This window comes from Entelurus aequoreus, linkage group LG24, assembly GCF_033978785.1.
Source record: "Entelurus aequoreus isolate RoL-2023_Sb linkage group LG24, RoL_Eaeq_v1.1, whole genome shotgun sequence".
Classification (NCBI taxonomy): Eukaryota; Metazoa; Chordata; class Actinopteri; order Syngnathiformes; family Syngnathidae; genus Entelurus; species Entelurus aequoreus.
Genome location: NC_084754.1, coordinates 896,134 through 918,083, shown reverse-complemented (window position 1 = coordinate 918,083; position 21,950 = coordinate 896,134). Strand labels below are relative to the sequence as shown.

General features: G+C 38.4%; 1 protein-coding gene across 2 annotated transcripts in view; it reads right to left on the bottom strand.

The window, feature by feature from the left end:
* Nucleotides 1–5,674: 5,674 nt before the first annotated feature.
* nptna (neuroplastin a) overlaps nt 5,675–21,950 on the bottom strand; it is a 30,106-nt gene continuing 13,830 nt past the window's right edge. Inside the window, exons 2-8 of one of the 2 annotated variants that reach the window (XM_062035999.1) lie at nt 20,887–21,061; nt 20,683–20,777; nt 19,042–19,175; nt 16,504–16,777; nt 12,197–12,218; nt 7,299–7,375; nt 5,675–7,189 (exon numbers count right to left, since the gene is read on the bottom strand). In XM_062035999.1, coding sequence (XP_061891983.1) covers nt 7,315–7,375; nt 12,197–12,218; nt 16,504–16,777; nt 19,042–19,175; nt 20,683–20,777; nt 20,887–21,061 — 761 coding nt within the window. In that variant the 3' untranslated portion in view covers nt 5,675–7,189; nt 7,299–7,314. The remainder of the gene's footprint in view (nt 7,190–7,298; nt 7,376–12,196; nt 12,219–16,503; nt 16,778–19,041; nt 19,176–20,682; nt 20,778–20,886; nt 21,062–21,950) is intronic. The other variant, XM_062035998.1, reaches the window with a different exon arrangement.

Below are 21,950 nucleotides of genomic sequence, written 5' to 3'. Positions count from 1 at the left end.
CCAAATAAGTCTTTGATGAGCATTCCTCAACTTTATCAGTATTTATTGCCACTTGTGCCAGCTTTTTTGAAACATGTTGCAGGCATCAAATTCCAAATGAGCTAATATTTGCAAAAAATAAGAAAGTTTCTCAGTGTGAACATGAAATATCTTGTCTTTGCAGTCTATTTAATTGAATATAAATTGAAAAGGATTTGTTGTATTCTGTTTTGATTGACCATTTACACAACGTGACAACTTCACTGCTTTTAGGGTTTGTAGATACAAAAACATTATATGCATTATTCATTATTCTTAAATGTGTTTGTCAGTTTCAAATGTTGTGTAAAAGGTTTAATGGTTAATTTAAGCAATAATAAGTAGAGCAGTGAATGCTGGGGTGCACATTGAGATGATAACAAGTGTACTGATGTATGCTCACCACTCTTAGAATGGATGTTTGACTTTTCACCTCCACTTACCCATAATCCCAACTGGATGATACAGCTTGATCCCTGCATGGACTTTCATCATCACCTCTTCAATCTGTCCACGTCTCATTTCAGGCTTGAGCGTCACAAACAATGGCAGGAAATTATGCAGACTGTAAAAATAGGGGTGCTTTTTGACTGACTGTTTATATATACAGTATTTATTTATTCTATTGATAGGAAAGAAAATAATACAGGCGATAAAAGAAGACACTTTTTTTTACCCAGCAAAAAAAATCTAATAAAAAAATGTAAACCTCCTTCAAATTATTTACAGCATTAAAAAAGACTGAAAGATCTGGCATTTTACGACAGACATATTTCAAACTATATGCATATATATCCCTGCTTGGCACTCAGCATCAAGGGTTGGGACTGGGGGTTAAATCACCAAATGATTCCCTAGCGCAGTCACCGCTGCTGCTCACTGCTCCCCTCACCTCCCAGGAGGCGAACATGGGGATGGGTCAAATGCAGAGGGTAATTTCACCACACCTAGTGTGTGTGTGTTACTATCATTGCGACTTTAACTTTAATATATATATATACACACGTACGTGTGTATATATACAGTAAATATATGTGTGTGTGTATATATGTATATACACATTTATGTGTGTGTGTATATATGTATATACACATTTATGTGTGTGTGTGTGTAGCAATGATGGCAAGCTTTAATGCCATAGACTCTAAAACTCTAGTGGAAACGGTGACAGCTCTAAAGTCATCCACCTGCTGCCTTGATGTTTTACCTACCAACTTCTTTAAGAATGTTTTTGACTGCCTATCAACAGACATCTTGCAAATAGTTAATAATTCTATTAAATCGGGCAATTTCCCGAAGGCTTTCAAAACTGCAGTCATTAAACCTCTTCTAAAAAAGCAGAGCCTAGATGCCTCTGTTATCAACAACTACAGACCAATTTCAAATCTACCATTCATAAGTAAAATAATTGAGAAAGTTGTCCTCCAACAACTAAATCACTTCTTGGCTTCTACTGGCTGCCACAACAACTTCCAGTCAGGATTTCGACCTCTTCATAGCACAGAGACGGCCCTTCTTAAAGTTATAAATGACATCCGTCTAAACACAGACTCTGGCAAAACTTCAGTATTAATGCTTTTGGACCTCAGTGCTGCATTTGACACTGTCCACCACTCAATACTTTTGGACAGGTTGGAAAACTGGGTGGGGATCTCAGGCACAGTTTTAAGCTGGTTCAAGTCATATCTACAAGATAGGAACTATTTTGTTTCCATTGGTGACTTTGTATCAGAACCAACCAACGTAACGTGTGGAGTCCCCCAAGGTTCAATCTTGGGGCCGACTTTATTTAACATCTATATGCTCCCACTAGGACAAATCATGCAAAATAATAACATTGACCATCATTGCTATGCCGATGACACCCAAATCTATGTAGCGCTATCACCAAATGACTATCGCCCCATAGATCTTCTGTGCCAGTGCATTGAGCAAGTCAAACACTGCATGTGCCAACATTTCCTACAACTAAATGAAGATAAAACTGAGATAATTGTTTTTGGTGCTAAAAAAGAAAGGTTTAAAGTCATCCAACACCTTCAATCACTGTCCCTGAAAACCTCAAATAAAGCCAGAAATCTTGGGGTTATTTTAGATTCTGATTTACATTTCGACAGTCACATCAAATCAGTAACAAAATCGGCCTACTATCACCTCAAAAATGTAAAAAGACTTAGAGGGCTCATGTCAGCTCAAGACTTAGAAAAACTTGTACATGCCTTTATTACCAGTAGGCTAGACTATTGTAATGGTCTCCTTGCAGGTCTTCCCAAAAAAACTGTCAGGCAGCTACAGCTTGTTCAGAACGCTGCTGCTAGAGTTCTAACAAAGACCAAAAAATGTGAGCACATTACACCAATTCTTAAATCCTTACATTGGCTCCCTGTACATCAGAGAATAGATTTCAAAATCCTCCTGCTCACATATAAATCACTACATGGTCTAGGGCCCAAGTATATCACTGATATGCTCCCACTATATACGCCCTCTAGATCACTAAGATCTTCTGAGAGCAATCTGTTAGCGGTTCCAAGAGTAAAGTCAAATCAAGGGAGATCATCATTCAGTCACTATGCAACACATAGCTGGAATAAACTTCCTGAAGATGTCAGACTCTCCCCAACTCTCACTACTTTTAAAACTAGACTGAAGACTTTTATGTTCACCTTAGCTTTCAGCTAAATCTTTTAATCTTTTAACTTTTAACGTCTGCACTGTTTTTATTTTTATTGTCTGCATTTTAATTTTGCTTTTATTTTCTTTCATTTCACTTTGTTGTCTGTGAAGCACTTTGAGTCTGCCTTGTGTATGAAGCGCTATACAAATAAAGTTGCCTTGCCTTAGTATATATATATACTGTATATGTGTGTGTGTGTGTATATATATATATATATGTATATATATATGTATATATATATATATACACACACACACATATATACTGTATATATATATATGTGTGTGTATATATATATATGTGTGTGTGTATATATGTGTGTATACATATATATGCGTGTGTGTGTATATATATATATATGCACATATATATATATATATGTATATATACATATATATATACATCCATCCATTTTCTACCGCTTATTCCCTTCGTATATATATATATATATATATATATATATATATATATATATATATATATATATATATATATATATATACACCAATATACCAATGTGTGTATATATATATGTATATATATATAGTTTGAAATACTTTGGGTTTGCATATATGCCGTAAGATGCCAAGATCCATTGCACCAGTCGCCCATAAACTTTGATTGATGATTTTATATATATATATATATATATATATATATATATATATATATATATATATATATATATATATATATATACACATATACATATATATACATATATATATTCATCAGGCATTTGACCAGGTTTCTCCTCAGATGCCACATTCATCATGGTCTTCCAGTTTGTGGGAGTCATCTCCCACTAGAGGGCAGTGTCGTACAAATTCTCTCACTTCCCCACAGCACAGGACAGACATTCCACTTAATCGTCTTAGTGGGCACATCACATATCCAGGACGCTTAGGACCCGGATCTCTTCACTATTAGTCTCATTTGGTGTATTGCGGAGTTCCGGAGTATCGTCAGAGGACATTGTGACTTTTGGTATTAGTCCATCCATTTTCTACCGCTTGTCCGTGTCGGGGTCGTGGGGGGTGCTGGAGCCTATCTCAGCTGCATTCGGGCGGAAGGCGGGGTACACCCTGGACAAGTCGCCACCTCATCGCAACACAGACAACATTCACACACTAGGGCCAATTTAGTGTTGCCAATCAACCTATCCTCAGGTGCAGGAAGCCGGAGTACCCGGAGGGAACCCACGGGCTCCCGCGGCTCCGGAGCCGCATGCGGCTCAGCTACATACATGCCGACCCCCCCGATTTTCCCAGGAGATTTATAATAATAATAATAATACCTGGGATTTATATGGCGCTTTTCTAAGCACCCAAAGTCGCTTTACATGTTTTTCTGCACTCATCATTCATTCACACCTGTAATTTATGGATCTCAGTGTCTCTCATAGATTACTCCCAGTGAAAAAAGAATCCTATTTACACTCTAATTACTAAATAAAGGGCGTGCCCTAATTGCACTGCAGTAATTGTCCTCTATAGCATTTACATACAGCGTGCCAGTCCAGCCACATGTTGCATGTTGTTATTACTTGCACACACAGGAGACAGCAAAGCATACTTACTCATCAGCCACACAGCTTACACTGACGGTAGCCGTATCAAACAACTTTAACATTGTTACGTTACAAATATGCGCCACACTGTGAACCCACACCAAAAAAGAATGAAAAACACATTTCTGGAGAACATCCCACCGTAACAACATAAACACAACACAACCATTACCCAGAATCCCATGCAGCCCTAACTCTTCCGGTCTACATTATACACCCCCGCTACCACCAAATCCCCCCACACATCAACCCCCCCCCTCTCCGTGCGTTGGTTGAGCGGAAGCGTTAGGGCTGCATGGGATTCTGGGTATTGGTACCGTCAGTGTAAGATGTGTGGCTGCTGAGGTAGTACGCCTTGCTGTCACTTAAGGGAGCAAGCTGAAACTGCAATCTACATGTGGTCGAGCAGGTACACTGTTAGGGCAGACTGTAGAGGGCGCCAAATGCAGTGTCATCACGCTCTGATATTAGGGAGTCTCCCGGGAAAAATGAGAGGGTTGGTAAGTATGACGCTATCAAGCGCTAATCATTCAAAACTCGCGGTCTGCACTAACATCAAATTTCCACATTAAAGTGCGTGCCGGTGCGTGTGTCGGAGACCCCTGGTTAACATAGCACAAAGCATTTAAGCTTTCCATGCGGTGTTTTTCATTTTAAATTTAAAATTTTTTTTTGTGGCTCCCATTACTTTCTTTAATTTGTGAAACTTGCCAAAATGGCTCTTTGAGTGGTAAAGGTTGCCGACCCCTGCCATAGTCACTAGTAGGGTTGTACGGTATACAGGTATTAGTACAGTACCGCGATACTAATGAATAATATTCGGTACTACACCGCCTCTGAAAAGTACCGGTCCACCACACCCTAAGATTTTTTGTTAAAAAAAAACAATAAAGCAATTTTTTCCAGTCCCTTTTATTTAGAAAAGTATCGAAATAATATTGGCTTTGGGACAACACTAGTCTCTAAAATATCATGCAAAAGTGCAGATTGCAAGCATTGAAATACTTTGTATAGTAGAGGACTTGCGGTCATTACAAAACATCACTGCACATCAAAATGGCAGCTACACTTTACATCTTAAACATTTTTAAAAAATGATTTGGGAATGTCCGGCGGGCCAGATTGAAAAGCTTAACGGGCCGCATGTGGCCCCCGGGCCTTCATTTGCCCACCACATGTGGCCCCCAGGCCTTCAATTTGCTCAGATCTGCTCTATACACTCTAGTGTTTTAGGGATTTGCTGCAAAAATGTTTGTCTCCCAACTTTGGAAGTGATTTCAGAGGCAGACACGGCATGGATCCCAGGCTGGGTTTGCCAGGTGACTAGACCTGCCATAGGACCACCTGTGTGCAGCAAACCTTTTGACGTTTTACGCAAATAAAAGACGCTCAAACAGGCCAAAGAGATTTTTTGAAATGTTTATTGGTAAAAATGGGTGGTGGTTTTGTGTCACAGGCTGTTCAAGTCCCTTCCACTTCCACTGTACAGAAACCATGCAGCTGTGTGATGTAACATCTAATATTCCTTAAAGCTGTCACAGAAAGATGAAAAGCTGCTTATTGATATTAGTTGCATAGGATAAGAGCCATGCTGTACATACATAGTGTAATTACAACTCAACCTTCCAATGATTGGAGCATATGTCATACTTTATACAATTAGTCAACATTTAAGTGCATTATACTATTTATATCAATACATAGCTATCATGATTTAATACATACAGTACATCAATTGAACCTTATTAAGTTTAGAGGGACATTGCAAAGCCCTTGAAATGTAATATTAATGATGATTCTTAAGTCATGATATGTAGGAGAGTAATAAAATCGTACAAAACTGCCTCATCTGACCATCGCGCCGTTTCCTACACTGCAGAGATGTTTCATTTCCTGAAAACTTACAAAAAAGATGATCTACATCAGGGGTGCCCACACCAGCTACTTCTCCATTTGATATTGATTTATTTATGAAAGAGAGGTGTTTGTTAACAAGTTAAAGGTGTTTAATGGTAACACAAGCATGTTTCTTTCATGGAGACGAGAATATAAGTTGGTGTATTACCTGATTGTGATGACTTGCATTGATTGGAATCAGACAGTAGTGATGATAACCTCCGCATTTTCAAATGGAGGAGAAAAAAAGTCCTCCTTTCTGTTCAATACCACATGAAAGTGGTTGCTTCTTGCCTTCTTATTTGTCCAGCATCCATACTCCTTTTTATACACTTTACAAGAAATACATTGGGGGCAAACTCCGTAGCTTGCTAGCTTTATGAGACTCTTATTTTGTTAGCGCAGGGAGAATGAAGCAGCGCTTTTCTTGTGAAGACAGGAACTGTGCAGCCGGTCTTTAGAGTTTTCACGGCAGGTACGGCGAGAGAGTGCTGAAATAAAAAGTATTTCTCGCCTTCCTGTCGGTCATTTTTTCTTAATAACGATCTGGCAGCAGCCAGTCATCTCACAAGACCCTCGGATGCTGTGAATGTCAGTCAAGTGACGAAAGTGACGTCTTATTGACGATTGATCATTTGAAGGTCTATTTTTTCTAATCAACTGGTAGCTGGCGATCGACCTAACGGGCACCCCTGATTATTCTACATGAAGCCACTCTGAGAGGAGAAGACAAAACAATGCTGTCTCAAATAGAGGCTCAGTATCTTGCATGCCAGTTTTAGCAGTGCTTCAAGTGTAAAAGTAGCAAACGATAGATGTCAACAACTGCATGCAGTAACAATGGTTAGGTTAACAATCACATATTGATTAGAGCATTTCACACTCACACAATAAAATCATAAGGCATGCTTCATTTTAATTCTCTCACAAGCACACTTTTTAATGGCAGCTCCATTATATACCGACTGCTTTGGACTCCATTGTTGTTTACCTTCACCTGGTCAATGCGTGTGTAAGCATAATGTAACCTGCAAATGACAGAGGTTGACATATTGCTGCCATGGTGTCATTTGTACCTATGGGCTGGTAATGCATATTTATCATCGGGCTGCTCCTTTTTAATCATTGAATACTTACCCTGCAGACGGGCAGCTTAATTTGTATTCCTCTGGCGCAGGTTCTTATCTTTGTGATTGTTCGTTGAATTGGTTTTCCTGTGGCAGGAAGGAAATGACATCTCAAGCAATACTCAAAGTAACAAAACACTTTGAAACTTTTAGCCAATTGCAAAGTAAAATGGGACGTCTGTTTGATGGATTTCCTAAATGCTTCCACATTATGCGTGTGATCTGACCAAAATGTGTCTCCAAATAGGTTCAGCCAGTTTTCACAGAAGTGAGTACACCCTCATCGTACTTGCCAACCCCGATACCGGGAGGTGGGGGCGTGGTTAATAGGGGAGTAGTATATTTAAAGCTAGATTTCACCAACTCAAGTATTTCATACATATATATATATATATATATATATACATATATATATATATATATATATATATATATATATATATATATATGTATGAAATACTTGACTTTCAGTGAATTCTAGCTATATATATATATTTATTTATTTATTTTATTATACATATAAATAAAATAAATACTTGAATTTCAGTGTTCCGGAGGCTATCCAGTAGATGGCAGTATTGTCCTGTTTAACTTCTCCGTTCATGACTGAGTATATCATTTCGGCCACCGTGTTCAATGGAGAAGTCTCTTCTACAAAATGTACAGGCAACATAATGACACACCCCTTCCCCTTCCAACTGTCCTGGATGAACTGAAATTCTTGTTGGATCAGTCGTTGTGGCTTGTGCAGCCCTTTGAGACACTCGTGATTTAGGGCTATATAAGTAAACTCTGTTTGATTGATTGATTGAATTTACATTTTTTAAATCAAATGTTGGCCCGAACGACCACCTCTGTGTGTCACCAAAGTATCCACAGCATGTACGATATGTGTACGTCAGCCATGAAGTTGCCGCACATTTCCACGTTCAGTTCACTCTTGATACATCCCAACCTCACCCTCAAAAAGGAAGTACGGCAGGTCTTACATGGGGCCTCTTTTTGTTTTTTCAAGCAAGCAATTAGCCATTTTATGCTGTTCTTCTGTGAGAAGTGTTAAAAGTGACCTACTGTATGTCACCTTTCACACCTATAAATGTTACAACGTTAGATACTCGTGTTAAACGATGCCAAAGCGTCAAATCCTAAGGTCAATGCATTTTGTCGTGAGCGTGCACGCAGACTTGGATGCCTCTGTTGACGGGGTTTTGGAGTATTCTTTTAACAACGACCCACTGACTGGAAGATCTACTGGTGTGGGTATTTCTAGTTTGCAGCCTGATCCAGGCTGTGAGACTACATTGTCTGCTGCGTGTGTGTGTTTCATTCTCGTCTATTGCCCTCCCACTTGCTCTGATGTTTAAGAAATACTTTCATATTTATTTGTATTTAGGACATTTTACACGGGACCGTTCTGTCAAAATGGACCTGAACGAAATTAGATTATACGCCTAACTCTGACGTAAAGGATGGCAACATTACAACTCGTTTCGAGGAAACCCAAAAAAAGGTAAGATGAAGAATTATTTTCATTCAACCTTGGCATGCGCATAAGTGACGTGTGACATGCAGTAACAAACAGTAACTTTTTTTTATGCAGTAATCAGAGTATGCAGGTGTACCTTATGTTGTAACCGGGTGAATCTACAGTATCAGTATATCATGTTAATAAAGTTCATTTTCAATATTTTGGAGCAATGTGCAGGAAAAAATGTGGTGATGACACAAAGATGTATATATTTAACTGTACATTTTCAAAAGATACATTTTGATACTTTTGGAGAGAGTCCAGAATTTAACATCTTGCAGAGAGACTCAAAAAAGAAGTTACTGAAGTGACTGTGGAGCAAAAATATACACCAAAGCATATCAAATGTTTATTATATAGACCACAAAGAAGTGTTTTACATTAAAAACATTTTTTTATCATAAAGAAATACAATCATGTGTGCTTACGGACTGTATCCCTTGCAGACTGTATTGATATATATTGATATATAATGTAGGAAGCAGAAATATTAATAACAGAAAGAAACAACCCTTTTGTGTGAATGAGTGTGAATGGGGGAGGGAGGTTGTTTGGCTTGGTGCACTAATTGTAAGTGTATCTTGTGTTTTTTATGTTGATTTAATTTATAAAAAAATAATATTTTTTAAATTTTTTATTTCTTGTGCAACCAATCGATCCACGGACCGATACCGGGCCGTGGCCCGGTGTTTGGGGACCACTGATCTATCCTATTTCTATTCATTTGTCCATCAGTAAAATATTTTGAAAGACTACTCCAATTGTTTAGCTGACTATTTATATCTGTGTGGCATTGCATTAGTCTTTTACAAGCTTCTCATCTTATTCTACAGTCCAACTTTGAATAATCAAAATATGGTCAAAATTTCCAAATTTCCCGAGCTTAACTTCCCATGGTAAATTTCCCGAAAGTTTCTGGAAATTTACCGGAAACTTTACACCCCTTTGCAACCCTAATTATAAGAAAACACTGGGATCATCAAAATATCCCTGACTACAGTACACCACACAGCGTTTTGTCACCAAATAGGTACAGTGCAAGCAGACCTAATAGGCTGCAACTGATAGTTTGTATTTAAACCACACTATTACTTTCTCAAATACCACTATTTGATACTTGGGGCACTTATTTACTTGTTTATTTAAGACAAGGCTTTTGTGTCTCCAAACGATGGTGTATGGAGAGAGCTAGACAAGCTATTCCTGGTTCTTATCAATAATGCAGAGCAGTTTGAGGAGAAACTACATGTTTGTCCTCGTCTTTACATTGCCGTGCCATCAAATATTAAAAACGCACCCAGCCGACAAGAGTCTGTTGGAGTTAGCACTTGTTGCACGGCTCTAAGACCCACATTCATTTCAGAGCATGCTGCTAAAACAGAAGCTAAATGCAAAGCCAGCTTGTTGCAACATGGCTAATGCCTCCAAAGCATCTACAATTGAAGATCCACCACCATCCTTCAGGATCTTGCGTTTCCATCTACTTTGGTTTTGGGTTTAAATATGACACTGATTGTAGGTGTGCCGTGGACTTAAGTACAACGGTATGTCGCATGTGTCTCACAATGCTAAACTACATCGGTGGCAATAAAACAACCTGATGCAAAAATAAGTGGAACCAACTTAAAGAGGACCTACTATGCAAAACCAGCTTTTTTTAACTATTGGTGGCTGTTTTTATGTATTTGGGATCTGCATAAGTCCCAAAAATGTTAAATCATACAATGGCGGCATTGCGGAGATATTTATAAAACAATCGTGCCTTCCTTCATACTTCCTCCAAACGAATTTGCCCAACTTGTGACATTTTTCCAATTGGTGCCATCAGCGGAAATCTCCATATTTGGTAGAGATTTACCCGAAAAGCTTTGCTTGACTCCCCCATTGTAGTCTTTTTCCCTATCCTCTTGCACATGGATCCTCCGCTGTAGCCTTTTCTAATGAAAAATAGCGTATAGTTCTAACTAGGGTTGTCGCGATAATATTTTGGTAACGGTACCAAAATGTATTTAGGTAGATACTTTTCTAAATAAAGGGCACCACAAAAAAATGGCGTTATTGGCTTTATTTTAACAACAAATCTTACGGTACATGAAACATATGTTTATTATTGCAATTTAGTCCTTAAATAAAATAGTGAACATACTAGACCACTTGTCTTTTAGTAGTAAGTAAACAAACAAAGACTCCTAATTAGTCTGCTGACGTATACAGTAACATATTTTGTCATTTATCATTCTATTATTTTGTCAAAGTTATAAAGGACAAGCTGTCCTTTATAATCTCCTTGTTCATTTACTATAATCTACTTGTTCATTTACTGTTAATATCTGCTTATTTTCTGTTTCAACATGTTCTATCTACACTTCTGTTCAAATGTAATCACTTATTCTTCTGTTGTTTGATACCTCACATTAGTTTTGGATGATACCACAAATGTAGGTATCGATCCAATACAAAGTATTTACAGGATCATACATTCGTCATAATTTAAGTTCTCATGTGTCCAAGTTTTTTTTTTTTAAAAGGAAGAAAGATTTTGTGACTATAAAAAATATCGATGAAATAAAAGTAGTATCGACTAGATACGCTTTTGTACTTGATATCATTACAGTGGATGTCAGGTGAAGAGCCACCCATGGCGTTTGTTTACACCGCTAACAAAAGCTACTGCGCCTGAATGTAAACAAATACCATGGGTGGATCTACACCTGACAGCCACTGTAATGATACCAAGTACAAGAGCGTATCTAGTCGATACTACAATGATTACATCAATATTTTTATAGTCACAATATCTTTTTTCTTTTTAATTCATATTACATTCATAAGCTCAGGAAATATGTCGCTGGACACATGAGGACAATGAATATGACCAATGTATGATCCTGTAACTACTTGGTATCGGATCGATACCTAAATTTGTGGTATCATCCAAAACTAAAGTCAAGTATCAAACAACAGAAGAATAGGTGATATTACATTTTAACAGAAGTGTAGATAAAAGAGAAAGTAAGCAGATATTAACAGTAAATGAACAAGTAAAATAATAATTTATTTTCTACCACTTGTCCTTAATAATTTGGACAAAATAATAGAATAATAAATGACACAATATGTTACTGCATATGTTATCTCATATGTGCACTATTTTATTTAAGGACAAAATTGCAAAAAGAAAGATATGTTTAATGTACCGTAAGATGTTTTGTTAAAATAAGCCAATAATGCCATTTTTTGTGGTCCCCCTTTATTTAGAAAAGTATCGAAAGGTATGGAAACACATTTTGGTACCGGTAGCAAAATATTGGTATTGGGACAACCCTAATACAGACCCTGTAATATAGTGAATAATGTATGTAAAAAATGTTCGTACTTACACTGGTCCAACTGGGTCATCATCTGAAGCAGCAAGGGGAAATAAACAGAAATGAAGACCAAAATAAGCAATGCAAGTAAGATGAAGAAGTTCCCACATTTTTTTGCCCATATCATTGAAGCCAGTGCATTTGATTGGGATGTTCTGTTTTGCATTTTGTCCACATTGCACAGTTTTATGAGATTAAATTGCAGCCTAGCGTAATCAAGCAGGACTATCATGTTTTATAATGCTACGAACAGAATGCAGTTGAATGCAGCACATGGACAGATGAGAAATGTCATACACACTGAGAGAAATAGCAAAAGACCTGCTTTCATGCACAGTCAAAACGTCTTTGTATAATCAATGATCGTCCTCCAACAGTAAGTTTGTGTGGAAAATGAGAGCATATTGGGGTAATTTGAGTCGTTTGCATGCTGTTTCACTGCTGCAACAATAACACAAAATTAAAAAAGCATTTGAATGCAACAAAAATTGAAATAGAGTAAGAATACAGTGTCCTGAAGCATGCAGTCTCACACTTACCACAAACACCGATTAGGTTGGGCAAACGGGAAAAGGGGGATATGGAAGATATGACAACAATAAAATATTTAGCACAAGCTGACCTAATTTAAGGCAATGCAATTAGAAAATCAATTATTAACATTTTCTGCAATTATTTAGACGCATGGGTCATGCTACACGACCCTTACATTTGGTTCAAAGGAATATAAAAAGTTAGTGAGAGGACTTGACATTTGCAGACACTAATGAACCATTAATGACCATCTGATCATGTTTGGTCACAGTAGGAGTCAGATGTCTCACTCATTCTTTGCACGCTGCACACAGCAACATGGGACAATATACTAATTCATGAGTGTAAAATGTCAGCAAAATATCATTCTTTCATAATTGATGCCACTGCAGTAGAATGAAGGGCTCAGTCGGAGGACAAAATCCTTGGTTTGCATTTGCAGCTTTAAAGTGGAACTGCACATGTATTGGAATTTTGTTTGCATTACAATTTCAAAAGCGATTCAGCTGCTGTTGCAGAAGATATTTTCTTCCTACCGTAGCATGGTGATGTGTTATTACGCTAGAAAAACAGTTCTTCAGTGTTTGCTCTTACAATAGCTTGGTTATTATGCAGGTTATGGAATGTAGCGTTTTTTATTGCAATTTTTAGAGGGATTTAGTGGCAGAATCAACAAGTCAACCCTAAAGAGACTTCAGACGGTACAAAATGCAGCTGCCAGACTTTTGACTGGTGCACCCAGACCAGCCCATATCAGCCCCATTTGATCCAGTCTTCATTGGCTTCCTGTCAAATTCCGCATTGAGTTGAAGATTTTAGTCCTGACTATCCGTGCGTTGCATGGTGGGGCCCCTCAGTACATCACTGACTTGTTATGCCCCTACTCTTCAGTTGCATGGTGGGGCCCCTCAGTACATCACTGACTTGTTATACCCCTACTCTTCAGTTGCATGGTGGGGCCCCTCAGTACATCACTGACTTGTTATGCCCCTACTCTTCAGTTGCATGGTGGGGCCCCTCAGTACATCACTGACTTGTTATGCCCCTACTCTTCAGGGCGCAGACTCCGGTCTTCAGACCAGGGTCTTCTAAAGATCCCAAAAACTCATTTTAAAACCCGCGGAGACCTGGCATTCCAGGTTATAGCTCCCAGACTCTGGAACAACTTGCACCAGTCCCTCCGTGATCTTGACTGTGATGACACTTTAGGAAAAATTGAAAACTTCTCCTTGAAGTAAAGCTTTAAGTTAATGCACCTTTTAACTATCATTTTTAATCCACTTTGTATCCTTTTTATGACGTTGCCCCTGTTGTTTTAATGGAATAGTTGTTTTACTTCACCTATGTTTTGTACAGCGCTTTGTGATTTTATCTGTGAAAAGCGCTTTATAAATAAAATGTACTTACTTACTGACAGAATGGATTGCTCCCATTAGTACAGGGATGTCAAAGTGGTTGTCATTGAGGGCCACATGGCAGTTATGGCTGCCACCAGAGGGCCGCTTGTAACAGTGAATAATGTATGAATTTGCCTCTGGATTTCATTATTAATTATATAAATTGTTTTAAGTAGACTGTCCATTTTACAGTAAAAACTTTACATTTACAAAATTTTACTGTAAAAGTGTTTTTTTTTTTTTTTTTTACAACATTTTACGGTAAATGGAAAAACATTACCACTGTTTTTGGGGGGGGGGGGGGGGGGGTTTGAATTGACATTGGTTTTTACAACATTATATTGTTAATGGAAAAACAGTACAAGTTATTTTTTTATTCTGGCAACCTAGCTGCAAGTTTTTCTACCGTAGAAACAAATGTACCGTCTTTCCATTTACAGTAATACACCGTTAAAAACAACAACCGTTGATTTTACAGTCAAAAACTGGCAGCTCAGTCAACACAATTTTAACGCAGAAAACAGTAGTCGTTTTTTTCAATTTACAATAATATGCTGTAAATAACGTAAACTGTATTGTCATTTTTATTAATTTGATGGGTAGTTGCTTTAAAGTTAAGTAGTTTTATTCATTTAGCCAAAAACATGTTTGGAAAGTATGATAATATACTGTAATATTTGTTGCAATATTAGATACTATTAAAGTTTAAAAGGTATGCGATTTCAAGCAGTACATATATTTTTTCTGTCAAAATGAAAAAAATCTATTACATTTAGTGAGAAAATTTCGAATACTTTATTGACACATATTTCCAGGTGTTTGCGGGCCAAATAAAATGATGTGGCCTTGAGTTTGACACCTCTGCACTAGTAGCATTGCTAACCAACCAGAACGAGCAGATTATTACAAACCAGAATGCAGAAAAAAACTAAAACGTGTGTTCTTGTCTCTCATAAGGATTGTGAACGATAGGCAACAATCCAAAAAAAGTGCAGTTCCGCTTTTAGGGGCGGCATGGCGTAGTGGGTAAAGCGCCCGTGTCAGAAACCTGAGGGTTGCAGGTTCGCTCCCCGCCTCTTACCATGCCGTTGTGTCCTTGGGCAGGACACTTCACCCTTGCCCCCGGTGCCGCTCACACCGGTGAATGAATGATAGGTGGTGGTCGGAGGGGCCGTAGGCGCAAATTGGCAGCCACGCTTCCGTCAGTCTACCCCAGGGCAGCTGTGGCTACGAAAGTAGCTTACCACCACCAGGTGTGACTGAATGATGGGTTTTTAACATGTAAAGCGACTTTGGGTACTTAGAAAAGCGCTCAATAAATCCCAGGTATTATTATTATTATTATTTAAATACTAAAAGTGTCTACTGCTTGAGCTTTCAGCAAATCCCTGGAATACTATTAATCACTGAGAACATCCATCTCCACAACATGGATCACATTTCTCATTAATAAAATACAGGGAATTGTCCTGACAAGTTGTGACCTACAGCAACAGTGTGGGACCACGTCAGACTGAATTATTGAATGCGGGCACAGCGATGTGTCAGGTGTGTGATATGTAGAGAAGGAATGACCAAAGCACTCTGATGGTGTGGTGAGTCTGCACAACACAAAGCACACATCGACCTTCCTTCCCTCAAAAACTGTGCGGTGGAGAGCGTCCTAATTGCCTGCCTCACTGTGCGTGCGCTAACTTCACTGCGGCAGGGTCGCTGCAGTCTCACACATTATCATGACTAACATCACTTCTATCAGCAGTGCGTGCAAGCCTGTACATTTTCCAGTCTCTGCTTGCTACATTGTGAAGGGAACCAATGCAACACTCCTTGCCCTGATGTGGGATCTGAGCCGAGGATGTCGTTGTGGCTTGTGCAGCCTTCTGAGACACTCGTGATTTAGGGCTATATAAGTAAACATTGATTGATTGATTGTTTCAAGCTAGCTTAGCTATTAGCATGCCTGCTCCTGGCGTACTCTCTGTGTTTAACATGTTTAGCCTCGTCCTCCAGCGATAATGATACCTGATAATGACACTTCAACATTTATATTTGATTATTATCTTAGAGGAGCAGCTCCACACTGAATAGATATACATAATTATCTGTTAGCCACTAGCAGCCAAGGGACTAAAAATAAATAGTGTCAGTGAGAGGCGATCGGCATTAAAAAGCATTAATCAACAATAGCGATTGCATACTTTTTTTTTTTTACCGATTTTTGATTTTCAAGGCACATTCCTGATTATAATCTCTTGGTTTATTTTGAATTGTTAGCAAAATATTTAAAAAATAGTGGATTTTATTGTGACGGAAATCAATCAAAAAGTATTTAAGACAGTGGAAAAAATAACTATGTTTGAAAAGAGCTCCAAAATATTAGTAACTCACCGTCTTGTAAGTCCTCAGGCGTCTTGCGCTTCTCATAAACAACGATGATGACGACCAGGATGATGATCTCGGCCAAAACCCCCAAAAGAGGCCACAAGGGTGCCAAATGGCTGCGGACTCTAAGCATGGAGCTCTCATCGCTGCTGCCAATCACGTTGGTGGCATTACACTGGTACTCCCCTGGGTCCAGGTTAATGTCCAGGCTGTCGATGCTGAGCTCGGTGTAATTGTCTTTGCTGCTGATGAAGAAGCGTCCGGATGAGTTGTCAATTTCCTGTCGGGAGCAAAATCGAGAAGTTCACCTTATGCAATTGAGTTTCCTGGAATGTTCATACTAGAGGTGTAATGGTACGCCATAATCACTTTTCGGTACGTACAACGGTTTTACAGTTTGGTTAATTTTGGGTACAGAATTTGGAGACAAACTACAAAACACTGCTTGGCTTTTGATTTCTATGAAACTCAAGATCAGAGTCATGTCTCCTGGTTTTACTACATCTTGTATTTGAGATTGTTTATAGAGTAAGGCTCAATTTCAGCCTACTTTTTCCTCATCTTCCAACAATATTTGCCCACATGGCTGGATAGGACAGCTTAAAAAATGAATTAATAAAAAGTATCGGCAGTCATACTGGCAGCAATGGTTTAAGGTTTTTTATGTTGGTGGATGAAAGTAAAATGTCCCATTGATTTATTATACACCTATGTGTTATTTGGAATAGGTAAGCATAGGTTACACTTTTTAAAAAAATTTTATTCTACCAACAAGTACCCCAACAGCAATATCAAATTGAAGAAATTGAATATTACGTTCGGTTTCAAAATAATACAAGCTTCGGTTTTGCAGCACAAATGTCAGCTGTAAACACATTATTTTGCCACGGAATTTTAGATTTGAACATAATTTTAAAGTCCTGTGTTGGGATGTCAGACGTTGGCTTACTTAGTGATATTGGCCAATAGCAATACTGGTAGATGCAGCAGCTATTCCATCAAACCATGAGTGAACACATGATCCTCCTTTTACCACTGGATGCATTTAACAAACAAACACTGTTTGTGCAAATTGCAAACCAAGGCAAATAGTCAAATACTGCAATGTAAATTGTACAATAAGTGCCATATATAATTTTGTCAACAAAATAGTCTTAAAAAATGATGATAAATAGTCAAGTAAAATAACATGTTCTACTACCAACGGGTTAATCTTATAAGAATAGGAATATAATTATAAAATGTTTAAAGACGTACAGTAGAGGCCAAAAGTTTGGACACACCTCATTCCATTTTTCAGTTTTCTTTATTTTCGTGACTATTTACATTGTAGATTGTCACTGAAGGCATCAAAACTATGAATGAACACATGTGGAGTTATGTACTTCACAAAAAAAGGTGAAATAACTGAAAAAAATATTTGATATTCTAGTTTCTTTAAAATAGCCACCCTCAGCTCTGATTACTGCTTTGCACACTCTCGGCATTCTCTCCATGAGCTTCAAGTACACCTGCGCAGTGAAAACCATTTCAGGTGACTACCTCTTGAAGCTCATCGAAAGCCAAGAGTGTGCAAAGCAGTAATCAGAGCAAAGGGTGGCTATTTTGAAGAAACTAGAATACAAAACATGTTTTCAGTTGTTTCATAACTCCACATGTGTTCATTCATAGTTTTGATGTGACAATCTACAATGTAAATAGTCATGAAAATAAAGAAAATGGATTCAATGAGAAGGTTTGGCCTGTACTTCACATTTGTGTGTGGCACTAACATTTGTATAAGAACAAAGTAACGTACAAGGTATGAAACCATGTACAGTGTTCCCTCGAAATTATGTTCCAGTACTAATACGAACACTTAAATTAGAAGTTGGTGTTAGAAATCCGACAGTTTTGAATGTTTGGGTCTATATGCTTGACAGGTTCTGACAGACATATACACAAAATAGATGACGTGAAGCAGGAGAAACATTTATCAAACACTGTTACAGGTAGACATGTATTTTCTCAAAGCTTATTTTGCCTTATTCATGTTGTCTCTTGTCTCTGTTTTAACTGGGTGTGGCTGAGTACTTTTACTCAATACCGCCAGTTGTTTCTGATGATTACAGCATTTTTCTGCATAAACGCGGCGTGACTCTTAATGATTCTGCCTGAGGTGTGATATTAGATGTGTATTGAAGGGAGTCGCCTTACTCACACCTCACATAATAACCAACAATGTACACTCATTGCAAATTGTATATATGTATTCCCAAGGACAAACTTGGAAATCATGTCATACCACAGACATACTAGCAGCAAGCTTTCTCTCTGGAGCACGTGAAGTTTGAGACGGTATGCTGATATACTGGAAGTATCGACCAAACATTCCTATTTTTTACTTGTAATACTCCATGACGTCTAGTTTCTTACTTATCAAGCACAAGAAATTGCTTCTGATGAGTAACTTCTCACTGATATAGAAAACAGAAATAGTAACAGTATACACACACACACACACATTTATATACATACATGTATATATAAATGTATATATCATACCCTATAAATGCCGTTGTCAAGTTTGCGCCAGGTCCAGGAGGGATGAGGGTAGCCCACCGATTTACAGTAGAGCAAAGCACGCTGGCCCTCGTTCCTATTCTCACTACGTTTGTGGCCTGTAATCTCAGGAGCAGCTAAAAGAAAAAATATCAAACATCAAACCACCATCAATATCACCTTCACCCTTGTTAATTAGTAAAATTTGACAAAATCAGTGTTACACATAGGTTCATTAATAAGTGGCGCCCAACTCTTGTGGGGAAGACTTAAAATCTACTTAAAGCATTTTGACTCAAATTCAGAGAGGGCCAATACTTCAGTTAATGATGCACAGCGAGAGCATTGTCTGGCCTAGTAGCTACTCTAAAGACAAGGAAGATACGATCTGCTGCAGATGAAATAAACAGAAACGGCCTTACTTACTGAATAGATGCAGCAGGATAAAGCAAAACAAACATATTATAGTTTGACAAGCTCTACATCCTTACAATTTTTTATGCACAATTTGAACAAAAGACAATGAGGACTTTGCATTCTCTGCTGACAAAATATAAGTTTGGCGGTACTTTTACTCGATTCAAGTCTTCTCGTCCATATAAGTCAATTCCACCATTTAAAAATATTTTTTACAGGTAGTGAGCTTTTGGAATAGGGTACGGTTAGTCTCGGTACGGTGCCTTGTTTTTTGTTTTGTTGCTCGCTTTAACATTGTAAACCAGACCTGGGCAAATTAAGGCCCGGGGGCCACATGCGGCCCGTTAAGCTTTTCAAACTGGCCCGCCGGACATTCCCAAATAACTTTTTTAGATCTTTAAGATGGAAACTGTAGGTGGGTTTTTTTAATCCTTCCTGTTCATATATCGCTGTTTGTTGCATTTTTGCGTTTCGCCTGATTGTAAAACATGCCGATCGAGAGGGGGTGTGATATGTTGTCAATGTTCAGTGTTTTATCGTTCATAGTTAATATTGTAAATCCCACATTCTTTATTTTCATGTACATTCTGGGTGTCTCATTCAGTAAAAATTATTTTAATTCCATTCCGTTCTTTAAGGTGGTCTGTCATAACGTTTTTAGCTTTCAATCAGACATTATTGTGAGGTTTTGTATTAGTGTTCCTAAAAATAGATATACCGGCCCCCAGACACATTTTTTTCTCTAAATTTGGCCCCTTGAGTCAAAATAATTGCCCAGGCCTGTTGGAAACAAAGCTTTTATCCAACAAGTATATCTACCCAGCCCCCACAATGCATTGCAAAACCATGTGGCCTTTTGAGCCCTACAGTCTGTACGCAATTACAAGAATAATAATAACAATATAAATAAGTCTTTGGAATACATTTTTGCTGTGATAATGTGCTAATTTTCCTCCAGAGCAATGTGTGCGCAACAGCAACTAGACTCTGGGGTGGAGGCGTAATCCCTACGCATCACACAAACAAGACACCATCTGCTGCCACTGAGCTGGCCACTGGTTGGAGGTGTCAAGGGCGGCGGGTGCCCAAGAGCTGCTAAGACAACAAAAAACTTGGGCCTACACGTTGATGAGGCTATATAACCCAAACCAGTATTATTGACAATGTACATAATGTGGCCTTATAAAAGAAGACATGGAGGCCTGCGGTTCACGAGTAAACACCAACCTTTAACTTCAATGGTGGTGTTGGCGGCAGGAGACATCTCAAAGGTGAAGACGCACATATAAACACCGGCATCATCTCCTCTTGGTTTTTTCAGCCTGCAGACCAGAAGCACACCTTAAGTGAACCCACGTTAAACTAGCTTATTTAGCATATGCAGGCGTACCAACATATTTCATTTCCAAGGGACTAAGCAGAGTCGCTTACTTGTACTCGGTATTCCTATTTGGGCTGTGGGTTTCTGGGATCTCCTCCCCATTTTTTATCCAGTAGCTCTCCAGGAGCGGATTGTCGCTGCTGGTCAGGTTGCACTGAAGAGTAAAAGGAGGACTGTGGCCTTCCACAGGAAGAGAAGTGTGCTCAGAAGCAGCAATTGATGGCTCTGGAAAAAAGACAGCCATTAGCCTTGGCAGATGTGTGATGTGTGTGGGAATGTGGGCTATGATGGTGTTAAAAAGAATGTGGTTGAGGCTTCACAAGCAGACCGCACGGTGCAGTCATTTTGTGCAGAATTAAACTGAAACATGAAAAAGACAAGCTTATGCAGTTCAAAGATACTGTTTGACATATTGACTATATGGCAGGGACAAATGTGGGTAAAATGCGCAGTGTTAAAAGAAAGCAGGGTGCGGGGTGTATTCAAACCTACCAATCAAGGCTAACAAATATAAAAGGTAATTAAGGTAAATTTAAAAAAACAATACAATGTAGCTTCTGTAGTCTGTATGTTAGAGCTGTAATCAAGTGGCTTCGAAGAGTAGCTCAGAGATAAAGACCACAATGCTACTTAGACCACTTAATGCTGAAAAATCCTGATTTGAGCGTTTGTATTCTGCTTAATCCTGATTATCTTGTTTGTAAATGTAGACACTGGTGAACCGCTTAATGTGCGTGCCTACTCACCACATAGGATGCACCAATTTCATGTCTACACACATACAATACTATTTTAAACCATCTGTATTTAAGATTTTAAACTATTAAATTAATATTAATTGTTTCTGTGATGTATTACTTCAGGTGTGTTTACATTTACTGGACTGACATGCTGTCACTAGACTGCACAACAAGAACCAGCTAGCTGCAAATACAGTATTTTGTTGTATCGGATGTGTAACGGGGTACAACATTATATCACGTCTGCTTATTCTGGGTTCAAATCTGGGCTCTGACCTTTTTGTGTGTTCTCCCCATGCCTGTATGATAGGGATATTCAACTAAATTGTTTTGAACTTACAGTAGACATTTGATTTTGGTATGTTTATTTTGTC